We start from the raw sequence: 18,146 nt of genomic DNA on the forward strand, positions 1-18,146 counted from the left end.
ATTAACACATACATTTTTAAGATTTTAAATTTTAATTATCTTTCCATGGAAAGGAAGCAATATAGAGAAGATCTCAGCCGCTTTTTAATATGTAATCTGAGAGCAGCATTATGTACGGTAAGTGCAGGCACCCTGATTCCAGTGAAATATATATCACTTACCAGGCTGTTTGTTGCATGTTTAATGAAATCAGTGTTTTATCATCAGGAGATTATCACTAAAGGACTAGTTGTCTAGTGCCATTTAGTCCTCATGCTCTGGGTAACCATACCCCCACCACTGGCAACTTTCTGCCTTTGCACAGTGTTCACAGGATGCTGCCGATCAGTGGTGTGAGTGGGGTCATGCAGAGCTAAGCATTCAGAGAACGTCTAGATCAGCAGCAGAGAAAACACTGATTTTATCAAAATGTAAGTGATAAAGCGCTGGAATAGTCGTCTCACATCATGCTGCTCTCAGATTACATAGTGAAACTCTGATTACATTTTAACTTCAAATCCTAGGTTTGCCAAATACTCATTAGGCAACCAGAACTTAGAGACTTCAATTAAATATTTTTAACAAATAAGTCCTGAAAAATTATTGAAGCGCTTGTTACATATACGTTTGATGGATACCATGTAGTTGCATAAGTCACCAGCAGTCTCACATTCTTTTTACTGGCCTTCACTGGATGAACATAGCATAGTCCTATCACATGTTGTTCCATGTGTTTTTTTTTCTGACACATTATGAGACAGATGCCAAAATTTTGCACACTTTTTTATCCTCCATTTGAAAAGGGTGCCATATGGACACATTTGGCATGTGTGTCACCTAAAGACGCCCTGTTGACACATCTAGCATGTATGTTGGCTTCTCTCCAGGCACACAACCTACACATAAGCGAATATGTGACCAGACCTGTACTCGCCCGTGTAACACACGTTTGCTTTTAAGTAGCGAGCCGTCACTTATTTTAATGCGACTCTGGATTTGCTTTGACAATATCATTTATTTACTCTCTAATAGATACGAAAACAGCAGAAAGAACATACAGAGCTTATAGAAGAATACAGAAATAAGCAGCAGCAGCAGTTTTCAGTAGCACCTTTACTGCCTGGAGTCCTGCCACCGCCAGCGATGATGACAGTGGGAGGGCCGCGGCCAGTGAATGCTCCTGGCTTTCCTGTTCCACAAGCACTGCACCCTCCAGGGCCTATATCAGGCCAACCCAATCAGCCGAGGATGCCAAACATGCAAGGGTGGCAGCCCCCGCCTAGAGGTGCCACACCAGTAAATCCACCTAAGATGCCACGTCCTGTCAGTACTGAAGCAACCAGTCCTGCTGCTGCTGTAAACCCCAATGCCCCACCTAGGGTTGAGTTTGATGACAACAACCCCTTCAGCGAAACGTTCCAAGAGAGGGAGAGGAAAGAACGATTGCGGGAACAACAGGAACGGCAAAGAATTCAACTCATGCAGGAGGTGGATCGTCAGAGAGCATTGCAGCAAAGGTTAGAAATGGAGCAACATGGCATAGTGGGTCCGGACACCAATAATAGACCTTTGTCACAAATGACTTTCTTCAGTTCTGACTTGCCCAATGACTTCCTTGAACAGTCTAGCCAAGAGCAATCTCCAATGGTACATGGAGTGACCCATCCAAATGTAGGTAACTCTCCTCCTGCTGCACCTTTTGTTCAAACCCCTGATAAAAGATCTTTAGAACTTTCCCCATATGGTCAAGACAATCAGACTGGATTTCCACATACCCCCTTAATGCCAAATGTCTCCAACTCATCAACTGTTGCGGACAATGGAAACCCTTGTGGACCGGACAGGCCTGCAAGTTCGTCAAACTTCCAGAGTCCGAGCCAGTCTCTCATACAGTTATATTCTGATATCATTCCAGAAGAGAAAGGAAAAAAGAAAAGACAGCGAAAGAAGAAAAAGGAAGAAGACTCCGATTCTTTAAAATCACCTCCATCAACGCCACGATCTGATTCCACTGCTCCACTAACGCCAAGTATCTCGGAAGCATCAACCCCAACAGTCAGTGTCATGAATGATCTTCAAGGAGAACATGGGGCTGACTTAATACGTTCATCAACACCCAACACAGCAAACAATAGCTCTGTAAATACTGAAGGGCCACTTCTCCCTAAAGATGTGAATCCGATACTTCAGGAACCCAGACTAGACCAAGAGGACAGTCGTCTGCACACCAAGGGCATCCTTAATATTCAGGAAATTAAACTGGAGCCGGTGGAAGGAGATCAATCTCCAGAGGACTCTGACTCTAAAGTAAAGCAGCCATCAGTCGGGCTTAAGACTGAAGATGATAAAGCCACATCGCACAATGCACTTTCCACAGAAATAGCTTCTCACACTGCCTCCAGCCCCTCAGGAAAACTGGAATCTGGAAATGAGTTACTAAAACACTTGCTCAAAAACAAGAAACAACCGGTCCTGTTGCCTCAAAAATCTGAGCAACGTTTACAGTCAATTGAAGATGGTCCCTTCGATTTGAAGTCCACAGGAAGATCGGGCAATGCACTGGTGAGTTGAGCTATGGTTTCACCTAGTGCAAGGATTTGTCCTCATGAGGTGGACATGCTCCTTGTTTTCTGGGCAGAACACTCGCAGATTTCTACTGTACCAGCAGTGCGAAAATTATGTGACCAAATGTCGTCCACTTACTAACTTTGCATGAAATTCAGCCATCATCGCATAGCATGAAATCTGGAGCAATATATGTGACTGCTGTGCAGATTTGAAGCAAAATCTCCATGAGCTTTTTTTTTTTTTTTTTAATTAATTAAAAATGGGTTTTAACAGCTTATTATCTAAGCTAAAATAGAAAAAGTGAGTGTAATATTGGTGGTCCTGTGTAAATAGAGGGTTTGTTCTGGCTGGCTTGCTCACCTTCCCCAAGGTCCAGTAATTTTTTTTTTTTTGCTCCATCGGTTGGGAGTGCAATACTGTTTGAACAGGCAGATTGCTGAGCGAATGCTGTGCTTGATCGTTACCCCGTTTCCGACTTGGCAATTTAACGTTCTCGTACTCTCATTTTTTTTTTCTTCCACTTCATGCAAAAGCTATAACAGCGTTGAGGGCTTGTTTTTTTGCTGAGCAAGTTGTACTTTTGAATGACCCCATTCATTTCATCATTCAAAGTACTGGAAATAAGGAAAAAAAAACTCCAAGTACATTGAAAATGCTAAAAAAAAAAAAAAAAGTGCAATGCTGCAAATTTATTTCAGACAGAAACCCTGACAGTCCCAGTTGTGGGGTGAAACATACGGTCAAGAAGGCCGAAATGGGTTTGAATTGTGGCTCAAATTTGCCGGCGTATATGCGTTGTATGGATTTATTGTGATTCACTAGACTGCAGATGTAATGCTCAGCTAATGTGTGTGAAGGGGCCAAGTGTAGAGTAAGCCAACCAAGGGGTTAAATAAGGAAGTGTCCTATGTGTAGAGCGATGCACGAGTTTGATCATGCTGCTGGCACAAATCTTAATAATGGAGCTCCTCTACTGCCAGGCCTAGTTTTCAGCTCTAGCACAAGACCGCAGTACTAAATGCCCCGCTTTGTGTTTTCTAGCATTTCCCAGACAACAAAGAGCTGGTCAGCTTTACTGTCAACCAGAACTTGCTTCCAAGACCGGATTTTGAAATTGAGAAGAAGAAACCAAGAAACAAGCGGGTACAGAGGACAGCAGAGAAGCCAGCTCCTCGATCTAAGAAAAGGAAGAAGGAGGAAGAGCCTAAGACAGCCATATTTTCTAACTCCGAGACCTTCAGCCAAATAAAGCAGGTAACTAATCCCAGCAACGCCATTCGCTATGTTCTAAAAACATAAAGCATTTTTTGATGACCTGAGTATTAATCCTTTACCAGTAACATTTTCTTAATTTCTTTTCTTTAGCAGCTTTCTTTGCTTCCACTAATTGAGCCAATAGTTGGAATCAATTTTGCACAATTTCTCCCTTATGGAACTGGCCCAATGAGTGCCGGGAGTCGGCTGCTGGGATCTTTCGGCTGTGCTTCTCTTGACGGCGTATCTGATTACTATTCTCAGCTTATCTTTAAGGTGTGTACATTCTTTTTTCCAAGTTTGAAGGGGGAGATGAGATTTAAAACATTGGTGGTTGGAAAATTAAATCGTAAAAGCTTGTTTCTCCGACTCTACCTCCTGTATCCGAATGACGAACAACATCAATAATTTGTAGAATCTGCTACTTGCCTCACTGTTCACCTACACTGTAATTACAGGCATCAGAACAATAGAACAAGCACCTAGGCCTACCGCTTCCCCAATACCACTGTGGGAAATCCATAATCGGAAGTGCTCAACATCCATCATGGTCAATAAGCTTCACAGCGATACTGTAGATGGTGTCAGGGCTGAGTAATAGTCACTGGCCATCCATACAATTTCCAGATATTTTCAGAATAAAATTCTGGGGAAAAAAACCTAATTGTTGTATTTTTTCGGTGTGCTGATCTTCAGCTGTCAGCGTTTGGCAAATTTGGAAGCGCCACTTCATGCCCTTTGTTGGCACGTCATGTGATATCAGAGCTGCATGTGAAGGCTGACTGCTCAATTCAATTACTAAGCCGGCTCTCTTTTCGGTTTATACATCAGCCTTGAAAGAGAAGTTACTGGCTTAGCTACAGGCCAGCCCCCCTAACATATATCTGCCAACACCTGGGGCAGACGTAGAGCTACTGAATCCTGGACTAAGGCTGCCAGTTAAAGATCCAAGGCACCTTAAAAAAAAACAAAAAAAAAAACACTATTTTTAAATTCTTTATAATCCCCCCAAAAAGTATATTTTTTTGTAAACTAACTGACTTTTAAGTAAATTATAATGAGAGTTTGGCCTCTTCATTTTAATTAGTGGGTTATCCTTGGGACGGACCATCAATATCTGATCTTTAGCAGTGGGACACCCTTCCAATCAGCTGTTACCGAGCAGCAAGGGTGCCTGAGTTGCCCCTTCACTGATCAAATATTGCCAGTTTATCCCAACGATAGACCATCAATAAAAAACTTGTCGCCAACCTCTTTATCCCCTTCACAACTGTTAAGGTACCGTATTGTTCAGTCTAGAACACACATTTTTTTTCCTCCAAAAATGTAGAGGAAAATGGGGAGTGCATTTTATAGTCCAGATGTCCCTAATCTGGCTGAGGTGGAGGAGCAGCGGGTCACAGAAGGCAGGAGCCGGCTGTATGGCGAACTCCTGTGCCCGCTGCTAAAGAGAAATGAATATTCACTCCATTCCATGCCCATGAGCGTGGAAAGGAGTGAATATTCATTTCTCTTTAATAGCGAGCACAGTGTTAGCCGCAGCTGCCCGGCGTTCGAGTGTGTCGGCTACTTAAGGCAATTAATATTCACTGCATTCCACACCCATAGGCTTGGAATGCAATAAATATTCCTTACCTTTAGTAGCGGCTCACGTGAAGCCCGGCAGCTGCAAGAACCCTGTGGCTGACACGCACACAGTCCCGACTTGGAAAACAGTGAGCATTCCGACAGCTGTCCCTGGCGGCTTGTAAGCATCGCATGACGTCACTGCCATATGCTGCTCGCAAGCATAAAGCAGCTGCTTTTTTTCTGCTGGGGGCGAAGCATACCAGGATGGGGAAGGGGGCCAATAATAGCAGGATAAGGATGGGGCCTATCATACCAGGACTGAGATGAGGGCCCTGCATACCACGATAGGGATTGGGGCCTATCATACCAATATAAGGATTGGGGCCCTGTATACCATGGTAAGGATTGGGGCCATGCCTACCAGGTTAAAGATTGGGGCCATGCATACCAAGGTAAGGATTGGGGCCACGCATATCAAGGTAAGGATTGGGGCCACGCATATCAGGGTAAGGATTGGGTCCACGCATACCACGGTAAGGATTGGGTCCACGCATACCATGGTAAGGATTGGGGCCACGCATATCAGGGTAAGGATTGGGGCCACGCATACCAGAGTAAGGATTGGGGCCACGCATACCAGGGTAAGGATTGGGGCCACGCATGCCAGGATAAGGATTGGGGCCACGCATACCAGGATGGGAGGTATTAAGTATAGAATTCACCACATTTTTTGTTTAATTTTTTTCCTAATTTCCTCCTCTAAAACCTAGGTGCGTCTTATAGTCCAGTGCGTCTTATAGTCCGAAAAATACGGCACGAATACGTCAAAAGTGATGTACTTGATTGGATGCGGGTTCGCACTCATAGCCAGCATCTTTCCCTGCTTGATGGTTGATTTAATCAGTTGCTGTTAAATCCCGCTGTCAATCTCTGACGGCAGCATTTAACACGTGCTGACAGTGAGTGCGTCATTCTATTGGTGTGCCCATGATGTGATAGCGGGTCGTCGATGGGTTGCTATGTCACCCAGGGGTCTGCTGATGACCCAGTGCCTGTCATTACGATTCTTCTGTGAAAGCCAGCCTGTGGCCGGCGTTCATAGGAGACAGTTTGTGCTATCAGCACTGCTATGTATAGAGAAAATCACCTTCAGATGATCACAGCTTCAAGTCCCCTAAGGGGACTAATAAAAATTGTTAAAAGTGGGAAAAGAAAGTGTTTATAATATGAAAAAATAAGAAAAAACAGAAGATACCTTATCTGACCATGTTCGCTCATCACTAATGGTGATGTATATTATCTGTTTTACAGCAAAATAATCTCAGCAATCCTCCCACTCCTCCGGCTTCTCTGCCTCCCACTCCACCGCCAGTGGCCTGCCAGAAGATGGTGAATGGCTTTGCCACCACTGAAGAGCTGGCAGGAAAGGCTGCCATTCTTGGGGGCCATGGTATAAATGAGTTTAGCTTCTTCTTCTGAAAAGATTCATTCATTATTGCATTTTGTGCCTTTTTTTATATTTCATGTCACCTGATTTTCATTTGCACATTAATTCTTAGAATTTGTGCTTTTTTAAAGACTATTTTATTTTTTGTGTTCTTTCTCTTCATGCTCGTCATTGTGGACAGTTTCATATTTTTGGGTGATTTCAGTGGATTCATCAATTGCAACTTTTTAAATGTTTGTTCAAATTATGTTCCATTTAAAAAAAAAAAATTGCACAAATTTTGCAACATTTTTGCTAAACCAGCAATTTTGGTTGCTAGAAAAAAAATCCCCAGAATGGTTAAACACCATAAACAGGATTTTTGGTTGCTTACCATAAAATCTGTTTCTCAGAGCCTTCATTGGGGGACACAGGAACCATGGGTGTATGCTGCTGCCACTAGGAGGCTGACACTATGCACAAAAAAGTTAGCTCCTCCTCTGCAGTGTACACCCCACCGACTTGCATTATGCATTTCAGTTAGTGAGAAAGCAGTAGGAGAAAAAACAATAAAGTTGAGATAACAATCACAAATATGAGAACTCTAAGCATGAGAACAGTCATAGAACACAGAATAACAGAAACTGAATAATATAGGAGGGTGCTGTGTCCCCCCCAATGAAGGCACCGAGAAACAGATTTTACGGTAAGCAACGAAAAATCCTGTTTTCTTTATCGCCTCATTGGGGGAAACAGGAACCATGGGACGTCCCAAAGCCATCCCTGGGGTGGGAAAACAGACTTCCATCAGGTCAGAGAACTAACCACTGCCGCCTGCAAGAACCTTCTACCTAGGCTGGCGTCCGCCAAAGCGTAGGTATGGACCTTGTAAAATTCGGCGAACGTGTGGATGGAAGACCAGGTTACCACTTTGCAAAGCTAAAGGGCGGAAGCCCTGTTGTGCACCGCTCAGGAGGCGTCGACTGCCCGGGTAGAGTGAGCCTTAATCCCAGGAGAGGGCACTCTGTTCTTGACCCGGTAAGCCTCCAAAATTGCCGTTCTGATCCAGCAAGTAGTAGTCGCCTTGAAAGCCGGCAGGCCTCTACTCGTGCTATCGGGAATGACGAAAAAGGAATCCGTCTCCCGGAAAGAGGCCGTTCTAACTAGGTAGATCAACGATCGCTCCAGAGGATGAGTCGGAGCTGGACAAAAGGAAGGTAGGCCGATGTCCTCCTTGAGGTGAAAGGTGGATGCCACCTTAGGAAGGAAGGCAGGCGGAGGCCTCAGCACCACCTTGTCCTGGTGGATAACCAAGAGAGGAGGTCGACAAAGGGCCGCCAACTCCGAAATGCGCTGGATAGAGGTGATGGTCACAAGAAAAGGGCACCTTCCATGATAGAACTGACAGGGAAACCTCCCTGAGAGACTCAAAGGGGGAACCCTTCAGAACCACCAGAACAAGATTAAGATCCCATGAATCCCCAGGAGCCCTGTACAGAGGGACAGCCTGGGCTACTCCCTGAAGAAAGGTCTTAACCTGTGGCCGAGAAGATAACATCTTCTGGAAGAGAATGGAGAGCGCAGAAACCTGGCCCTTTAGGGAACGAAGGGCAAGGCCCGCATCCAGTCCTGCCTGAAGGAAGGCCAAAATGTAAGGAAGGGAAAAGGACATAGGTGAAACGCGGTTGGACACGCACCAACGGAAGTAAGCCTTCTGGGTGAAACAGTAGATCCTGGAAGACAAAGGCTTCCTAGCCTTAATCATAGTGTAAAACACCCGATCTGAAAGGCCGGACGCTCTTAGAACTGCGGTCTCAACAGCCACGCCATTAAACTGAGCGACCGAGAATTCGGGTGGGAGATCGGGCCCTGAGACAGCAGATCGGGACTGTCTGGAAGCCGCGAGGGGACGTTCGCGAGAAGATTGACGATCTCCGCAAACCAAGATCTCCTGGGCCAATCCGGGGCCATAAGAATGACCGGCACCCCTGCCGCCTTGATCTTTTTCAACAGCTTGGGAAGCAAGGGCAGGGGTGGAAACAGGGGAACATGAACTGCGACCAAGGAATGGCCAGAACGTCGACTCCCACTGCGAGAAGATCGCGGGGCCTGGAGACGAACCGAGGGACCTTCCTGCTCATTCGGGGCGCCGTGAGGTCCACATCTGGAGTCCCCCATTGGAGACAATTCCGATTAAAGACCTCCTGATGCAAGGACCATTCTCCTCGCGGCTGAGGAAGACGGCGGCCCAATTGTCCTCACCGGAGATATGCACTGCGGATATCACCGGGACCGTTGCCTCTGCCCAAAAGAATATCTTGGATACCTCAGCCGAGGCCAGAGAACTCCGAGTCAACACCCCCCCCCCCCCCTGTGGTTGACATGCCTCTGTTGTGGCACTGTCCGTGGTTTCGAATTGGCAGACACCTGAAAATCCTTTTCCCAGTGAAGAAGAGGCAGAAAGATGGATGAATCTCGAGGGCATTGCTCGGCAGAGATAACTCCTGCGCCGACCAACGACCCTGAACAATAAGGCGACGAAACACCGCACCCCAGCCGAAAAGGCTGGCATCCGTCGTAACCACCTGCCAGAAAACTGGGAGGAAGGACCTGCCCTGAGAGATGAGAGGTGTCAGCGCCCAGTTGAGGGTTCGTTTGACCCGAGGCGAAAGCCGAATCGGACGATCCAGGGAGAAGACAGACCTGTCCCGCTGTGAGAGAATAGCTTGCTAAAAAGGTCTGGAGTGAAATTGGGCGAAGGGAATCGCTTCCGATGTTGCAACAATCCTCCCCAGAACCTCCATGGCCGATTGGAAGAAGGAAAGCCGAGGACCCTGGGGGAAGCAAGCTTCCCGACGAAGGATGGATCTCTTGTCTTCGGGAAGGAAGACTGGTCTGACGAGTGTCAAAGAGCATGCCCAGAAATACGAGGCGCTGAGAAGGAATAAGGCAGGATTTCTTCCTGTTGACCAGCCACCCGAAACGGGCTAGAATGTTGAGGACAATGGACAGACTTTTGTGAGCCTGAGAAAATGACGGAGCCTTGATGAGGATGTCGTTGAGGTATGGAAAAAGTACCAGGCCCCTGACCCTCAAGATGGCTATCAGCGCTGCCATGATCTTCGTGAAAACCCTGGGAGCGGTTGCGAGATCGAACGACAGGGTGACAAACTGAAAATGGTCCTGATGTACTGCAAAACGTAGGAATCTCTGGTGTCCTGGGAAAATTGGGACATGGAGGTAGGCATGCTGGATGTCTATGGAGCACAGAAATTCCTGAGCCTCCATGGAAGCAATCACTAAACGAAGGAATTCCATCCTGAAGTGTCTATGATGAACCCTCCTGTTCAGCAACTTGAGATCCAGAATGGGGTGAACCTTGCCGTCTGTGGTGAAATGTGTGTGTGTGTATATATATATATATATATATATATATATGTATATGTATATATATGTATATGTGTATATGTATGTATGTATATATATATATGTAGTGACATATGTCTAGGGTTATATGTGTGACTAGTGATAATGTAACATCTGTCCTGCAGGCAAGTCGCACCTAGGTATTAATAGGAACTTCCTTGGGACTAGTAGAAATTGTGTCTCCATATCTCACCAGGAGGTCTGGCTAGGGCCAAGAAGAAAGGAACACTTGACACCTCCTAGTGCTTGGAGGGGAGATGTTAATTGTGGCCTGAGGTATCTATTCCTGAGAACATTTTCACAAGTGTCTCAAGAGAAAAATAATATATTCATTAGTAGCGCGGCCGTGGCCAATCAGAAAGCCAGCAATTATGATATTAACCTGAGGGGGCCGGTCTAAAAACCTGACCTCCAGACCAAAGTTATAAATTTAGGCTGCAGACAGAATTGTGTTCACATGATGGGGGCAGCCTGGGAAGCTGGTGTGATCCAATCTACATTCATCCTACCCTCAGGGAGCAGAAAGCAACTACCAGTTACATAATTTTTGTAAGTTCTCCTCTTTATTTTATACTGTTTTGCATAAGTTGTATGTCTTTTTTTATTATATTTTTATACCTTTTTCTTATTGTAAGCATTGAACCTTTTGTTATTAAAGTATAAAACTTTAACAAGTTGAACCTTGAATGTTCTAAAAGAATCCATCGCCTAAGGTGTGTGAGCCTTATGAGTGATAGACATTACTAGTATTAATAGTCTGGGACTCATCGCCCGTGTATTCGGTGAGTGGTGGCAGCGTGTATGAGCGGGTGTGTGGCCTGGGTCGGTGTGTGATTTATGCTCCGATTACAGCATAGGGCAGGGGTTGAATGCTGGACTGAGAGAGGGGAGATAGATAACCCTTGCAGGCACAACCCCAAGACACGTGTGAGAACGGGCACGTGACAAATTAGTGACACCACGGAGAAGGGATCCGTGACACCGCCTTTTTTCGGTACCACAAAAAGATTTGAATAGAACCCTGTGAACCTTTCTTTTCTTGGACGGGAACGATTACCCCGGACTTGAGAAGGGGAGCGATCACTGCAAGGAAACCCGGGACAGAGCGGGGTCTCTTGGAGGTCAGAATTCGAAGAAACGATCCCGTGACCGTGAAATGAACTCTATTTTGTATCCTGATGATACAACTTCCCTGACCCATGCGTCCTCTACTGAGGTGATCCAGACGTCCCTGAAGAAGAGGAGACTGCTGCCCAGCTTGGGAAGTAGGCTGGGGACTAGTCGGGAGTCATGCCAAGGTGGAACTTCCTTTCATAGACCTGGAGGATCTACCTTGGGAGTAGTGGGAATGCCAGGAAGGGGTAGGTCTGAAGGATACCTTCTTCTCTTGATGTGCCTGTGGCTTCTGCTGTTGGGAAAAGAAATCTGACGCCACGAAATGACAAAAAGGGCCGAAAGGACAGAAATTGTTGCCTAGGGGGGGTGCTTAATAATTTGGTCCAGCTTGGAACCAAAGGACGTGATCCTTGAAAAAAGGCAGGCTGGTAAGGGACTTTTTAGATGACAGATGACAGATCCGCCTGCCAGGCCTTAAGCCAAACGGTGCGACGAATGGCAACAACGTTACTGGACGCCTGAGCAACACAAGACGCGGCATCCAGGGAAGCATAAACTAAATATTCCCCAGCATGGGAAATCTGTGTAGAGCAATCCGCCAGCTGTTCTGGTGTGGCTCCGGCCAGGATGCCCAGACGAAGTTTTTAGGCCCATTCGGATATAGACTTCGCAACCCAGATGGAAGCAAAGATCGGACATAGGGTAGACGCGGCCGCTTGGAAGGCCGACTTGGCAAAGAATTCTATGATTCTATCGTTGGAATCTTTCAGTGACGCTCCACCAGACAGCGGGAGGACGGTGTTTGTTGATAGTCTAGACACTGGTGGGTCCACAGAGGGAGAAACGGTCCCGCTGGCGATGAGATCCGGAGAAAAGGATATAAGACGCCAAGGCGATTTCCTCTTTGAAAGCTACTGGTCGGATTCTCTCTTTCTCGGGCTAGAAGCTCATCAAATTCAGGATGAGGAGCGAAAACCTTGGGAGGTGGTTTAGACCGTCTAAACGAAACCGCCTGATCTGCGGGTTCCGTAGAGGGATCTTTGATGCCGCAGGTCCGATTGATCGCTCCAATGAGACTCTGAACCTTATCCCTCATGGTAGCGATTTGGTTCGAGTCCAGCTCCAAATTATTCTCCAAAGGCGCATCAGGGAACGCCTCGCCTGACTCAACGGGAAGAGGATTCAGACCGGCGTTCCTGCCTGGATCTTTTGCTGCCTATATTGGAAGTCTCTGACGGAGCTTCCTGCGATCCGCTGGCTACTGAGGAGGTTTGCAGGGGCAGCCGATCGATTACGAACACAAGGGTCAGAGAAACCCGTGTTAGATCTGCTACCGATTGTGACAGAGAGGAGGCCCAGGCTAGGGTGGGGGCTGCGCTCTCCAGCAGAGAAGCAGGGGGGTCATGGGCGGTGGGCATAATGGGGTTGCTGCAGGCCTGACAGAGCTTGCAGTTAAAAAAAAAAAAAAAACGAACACACAAAGTGACTAAGGCAGAGGAAGAAGAGGAGGCCCTTAGAATTAGACATGGCGAACGAGCCCCAGGGAAATGCCAGGTTACGGGAACGGGAGGGCAGAGGAGAGAGTCAAGTCTGCAGTGCAGAGCTACTCACGTCAGGTGAAGCGACTTCTAGAAGTAAGGCTGCACGATTTTGAAGATGGTCTTCAGGAGCGATGGTCCTTCAGGCAGGTGTACAGGCAGTCAGGGAAAAACTCTGGGACCCTCTCCTGTCCGGAGCCTGCTACAGGGCTCAGGCGACCGCAAGATATCACCGGAACCGTTGGGATGCCAAGATCTGCACTTTTGGAGGGGGCAGGGCAAGACATTCCTGGAGCCGAAAAGAAAATATCTACAGCGGCACAAGAGGTGGTGGGCGGAGCTAACCGCCTGGCCAGGGGCACCAAGATGGCGCTGGGGGCGGAGCTCGCCGAAGATGAGCAAGGCATCGGTGGATACAGGGAGGAGAAAAGCCCACCTGAGAAACAGGAAGTGGGCGGAGTCCAAGTGGGTGGAGTCGCGGCACCAGAAGTAGCCCCCGGGGCCTAAATTAGAGGCCGGCGACCGCCAGGAAAAGGTGAGGCCGCCGGGAGAAAAACAGTGCGGCCGCAGGAAAGGCAGCGCGGCTGCCTCTAAGGCAGCCGCGCCGGCCTCAGAGAGCAAAGCCCAGGAAAGAAGGTAGCGCGGCTGCCAGAAAAAAAAGGCTGCCACGCAAAAGGAGCGACGACCCCCGCCCCATGTGACTCTGCCTGCGGTCAGGAAGGACCGACCAGGCCTAGAAAAAAACTCTGCCCCCTGCGAAAAAAGGGGATCCCAAGGCACCCCCCATTGACTACCCCGGATTTGAGGAGGGAAGGGGTATGTTTTTGAATACTCACCTAAAACATCCCACGCCGTCCGTTACTAACCACAAACCGGGGAGGGTGATGGATGTCCTCGTCTCCTCCAACCGACAGGCTCTGGTGGGTGGGGGACGGAGCCAGGACCGGGCTTCTGAGCACGCTTGTGTGCTAGGGGTCTTGGTCCTGCTGTGGGATCTATGAGGATACGGGGTGGCCGGGGTGACTATTCACCCTGTATCCCTCCGGAAAACCTGAAAGAAAACGACGCACACTGAGGTAGATATGGGTCTAATGAAAGACCTGTGTCCACCTCCTACTGACACAAAGCTAAACTGAAGTGCATAATGCCAGTCGGTGGGGTGTACACTGCAGAGGAGGAGCTAACTTTTTTTTGTGCATAGTGTCAGCCTCCTAGTAGCAGCAGCATACACCCATGGTTCCTGTGTCCCCAATGAGGCGATAGAGAAAGAATTTTTTTTTTCTGCAAAATTCATTATCTACATGCGTCATTTCGAAGATTTTGACACAAAGACATGATTAATACCACAAGAACAAAATGGAACTTTAAAAAAAAAACTGCAAATGGTGAATTGGGCCCCTAAGTGTTTCATTCTCTTATAAAGAAAATATCCTGTATATTTGTGCTTATATCTATCTTGTATTTCAGTTACCAAAGCTCTGGGACCCAAACAATTTCAGCTGCCTTTCAGGTCCCAGGATGACTTGTTGGCTAGAGCCATGACTCAGGGACCTAAATCAGTGGATGTCCCTGCTTCTTTGCCAACTCCACCCCACAATAATCAGGAGGAGTTGAGGTGAGATGTAGGCTGTGTGCTTACGTTCCGGATTTTTCGCGTTTTTTTCGCTATAAAAACGCAAAAAAAAAAGCTCACATTATGCATCCTATTTAAAAGAATGCAATCCGCATTTTGTATGTACATGCTGCGTTTTTTTCCTAAGCGGAAATGCATTCCAGAAAAAAACGCAGCATGTTTATTAATTTGCGGAATCGCAGGGATTCCGCACACATAGGAACACATTGATCTGCTTACTTCCCGCTTGGAGCTATGCCCACCATGCGGGAAGTACGCGGATCATGCGCGGATGGTACCCAGGGTGGAGGAGAGGAGACTCTCTTCCACGGACTAGACACCATGTAATTGTTGGAAAAAAAAAAAAAAGAATTAAAATAAAGAATCGTGATATACTCACCTTCCGATGGCCCCTGGAGTCCTCCCGCCTCTCAGCGGTGCACGCGGCGGCTGGAATGCTGTGTGCGAAGGACCTACGATGACGTCGCGGTCACGTGACCGTGACGTCATCCCAGGTCCTTCGCACACAGCATCCCAGCCGCCGCGTGCACTGCTGAGGAGATAGGGTGACGTCGGAAGGTGAGAATAACTATTTTTTTATTTTTAACATTAGATCTTTTTACTATTGATGCTGCATAGCAGCATCAATAGTAAAAAGTTGGTCACACTTGTCAAACACTGTTTGACAAGCGTGACCAACCTTTCAATCAGTTTTCCAAACGATGCTACAGATCGCTTGGAAAACGCTAGCATTCTACAAGCTAATTACGCTTGCAAAACGCTAGTGTTTAGCGGGAATACGCATGCCAATTCCACATGCGATATACCCGCGGCAGGAGTTGCGGAATTGCCGCGGAAATTTCCACAGCAATTCAGCAACGTGTGCACTTAGACTTAAACTTTGTGTCAGCGTTTGTTTGGTGACGTGGTACAATGCTTTGTCAGTGCTAACAATTTGTATGTTCTCTTTACCAGGGTTCAGGATCACTGTGATGCCAGGGATAGTCCTGACAGTTTTGTGCCCTCCTCATCTCCTGAAAGTGTGGTTGGGATGGAAATTAGCAGATACCCAGACTTGTCGCTGGTGAAAGAGGAGCCTCCAGATCCCGCACCTTCCCCCATCATTCCAATGCTACCGAGCAGCACAGGAAAAGGTACCGTATATTGAGAGAAATCAAATAAGGGTGGTCCATATTTACGATGATAGATCGGCCACGAGGATCCCAGTTACATGATTCCTCTTCTTTTAGTCTTTCCAGGATCTGATGCCAGAGATTGTGGATTGAAGAGAGAGCCAGGAGCAGGTACCCTGCTTTTTGGATCACAGTTTGCACAAGCACCAAATGGACCCAAATCTGGATTTATCTCTGTGTCCATCACCCTGCACCCTACAGCTGCTGAGGTAATGTACCTGTAGATCCATAGTTAAGTATACAGATTTGTTTTTTACCTTCTGTGTATGTTCTAGATTATCCAGCACTTGGAGAACATTTTTGTCTGTATGTTTTATTCTCACTCCTAAGCTAAATTCAGATGCCGAACCTTGTGGACAAGTTGTGTCTGCAGTTTGCAGACATGACTGGCTGTGTGTGCTCATCGGCCTAGTGGAGGGGTGCAGGGGCTGCCTGTTTTGTACATGCACAGGTTGTCACTGTAACTGTCCGTGCATGAGCTCAATAGGAGGTCTGTGTACCACTCTGTGAGAGAATGTATGTGCAGATTCTTGGGCTATGTGCACACGTTGTGGATTTTGTTGCGTATCCGCAGCATTTTTGGACTCCCGGAATTGCACCAAATTTGCAATGTAGTGCACAACCAATGTTAATCTATGTAAATCCAGAATTGGTGTGCATATGCTGTGGAAAAATCCGCACGGATTTTCAGAGTTTTATTTTCCGCAGCATGTCAATTCTTTTTGCGGATCTGCAGCGTTTCTGCACCCATTGACTTCCATTGAGTCAGTCTAATCCACAGCAAAAGATGTGTGTCTGTGTGCGCCTAGAGATCACCGAAGTTTGTCCTGTCACTTGCGGCACCGCTGCGTGAGAAAATTCTCACGCAGCTGTAGTGCCGTAAAGTGAGAGCACGAACTCAGATGAACTACGCTGCAGGAGTATTATCTGCAGTGTATCATCGGAGGCCCCTGTAGAGCGGTCACATCTCCTGATGTGACAGCTCTACATGGGAGATCGTCGTGGGACAGTAGTTCCTAAATGGATTACATCGGAACAGGGAGTATTTGTGTTGGTTTATCATTTTATTTTCTTTGCAGGAAAACAGAGGCATCACAGGAATTAGGCGTATGTTAAATATGGGAAACTGTTATTATTATTATTATTATTATTATTATTATTATTTATTGTTATAGCGCCATTTATTCCATGGCGCTTTACATGTGAGGAGGGGTATACATAATGAAAACAAGTACAATAATCTTAAACAATACAAGTCATAACTGGTACAGGAGGAATGAGGACCCTGCCCGCGAGGGCTCACAATCTACAAGACTTTTGTTTTATTTCATTAAAATACTTTATTCTGGCTGTGTCTTTAACGTGTAACAACTATAGGATTAGTAATGGATAGGTGTCTTATTGAGGCTTCTCCATTACAAAGCCATGGGCTTGATATCACCTTACAATACAAAGGTGACATGAACCCCACAACTCTTACCCCACTTGCCACCGCTACAGAGCAAGTGGAAAGAGAGGCTATAACTTAAAACTTTTACTATTTTAACCCCTTATAGCATGGCCTGTAAGCATCTGCTCACAGCAAAATCTGACACGCCTCCTCCCTGCCTGTCTGCGAGACCCTGTAAAAAAAAAAAAAAATTACACATATTTGGTAACGAAAAATTCAAATGTGATGCCAATAATTTTGTTGGCAAAATGAGAAATTCCTGATTAACTTTTAACCCTTCTAACTTCCTATAAAAAATGGTTTAAAAAATTATGCAGCTGTAAAGTAGACATGTGGGAAATGTTATTTACTTATTAATTATTTTGTTCAGCATAACTAACTGGTATAAGAATATTGCAGAATATTGTAAGTTTAAAAATTGCAAAAAATTGTCAAAATGCCGATATTTTCATAAACTCAAAACATTTTGACCTAAATTTACCACTAGCATAAAGGACAATGTGCCACGAAAAACGTCTCCGAATTACTTTGATACGTTGAAGCGTTCCAGAGTTATTACCTCATAAAGTGACTGTGGTCCGAATTGTAAAATTTGGTTTGGTCAGGAAAGTGAAAACAGTCTCGGGGTTAATGTCTCCATGTGTTGTTTTTTTTTTTTGTTTTTGTTTTTTCTAGAACATCAGTGGAGTAGTGGCTGCGTTTGCTGATTTGCTGCAAGTTCACATTCCCACCAGCTATGAAGTGAGCAGTGCTCCAGACTCTGCTTCCATTTTCCTAATGAATGGGCACAGGATGAACCCAAACATGGAGTACAGGCAACAGCTATTACGTCAGCGCCCCAGACCAGGGTTTATACCCCAAACCAGACTCATAGGATCATACAGCATGAAACCGCACGGCATGCCATTCATGCCTAATAGTACTGGTAAGTCTCTGACAACATTCCACATATACAGTGGGGAGAATAAGTATTTGATACACTGCCGATTTTTGCAAGTTTTCCCACCTATTAAAA

At 46.3% G+C, this 18,146-nt stretch overlaps 1 protein-coding gene across 7 annotated transcripts in view; it reads left to right on the forward strand.

Annotated features, from left to right (window-relative positions):
* The window catches only part of KMT2C (lysine methyltransferase 2C), a 325,549-nt gene that overhangs the window by 279,024 nt on the left and 28,379 nt on the right, over nucleotides 1-18,146 (forward strand). For 6 of the 7 annotated variants that reach the window (XM_069729749.1, XM_069729752.1, XM_069729754.1 and 3 more), the window contains 8 exons: nucleotides 1,012-2,541; nucleotides 3,589-3,801; nucleotides 3,913-4,077; nucleotides 6,682-6,820; nucleotides 14,344-14,491; nucleotides 15,464-15,642; nucleotides 15,739-15,890; nucleotides 17,807-18,056. In XM_069729749.1, the coding sequence (XP_069585850.1) occupies nucleotides 1,012-2,541; nucleotides 3,589-3,801; nucleotides 3,913-4,077; nucleotides 6,682-6,820; nucleotides 14,344-14,491; nucleotides 15,464-15,642; nucleotides 15,739-15,890; nucleotides 17,807-18,056 (2,776 nt within the window). The remainder of the gene's footprint in view (nucleotides 1-1,011; nucleotides 2,542-3,588; nucleotides 3,802-3,912; nucleotides 4,078-6,681; nucleotides 6,821-14,343; nucleotides 14,492-15,463; nucleotides 15,643-15,738; nucleotides 15,891-17,806; nucleotides 18,057-18,146) is intronic. The other variant, XM_069729750.1, reaches the window with a different exon arrangement.

Source organism: Ranitomeya imitator, chromosome 6 (genome assembly GCF_032444005.1).
Source record: "Ranitomeya imitator isolate aRanImi1 chromosome 6, aRanImi1.pri, whole genome shotgun sequence".
In the NCBI taxonomy this organism is placed as follows: Eukaryota; Metazoa; Chordata; class Amphibia; order Anura; family Dendrobatidae; genus Ranitomeya; species Ranitomeya imitator.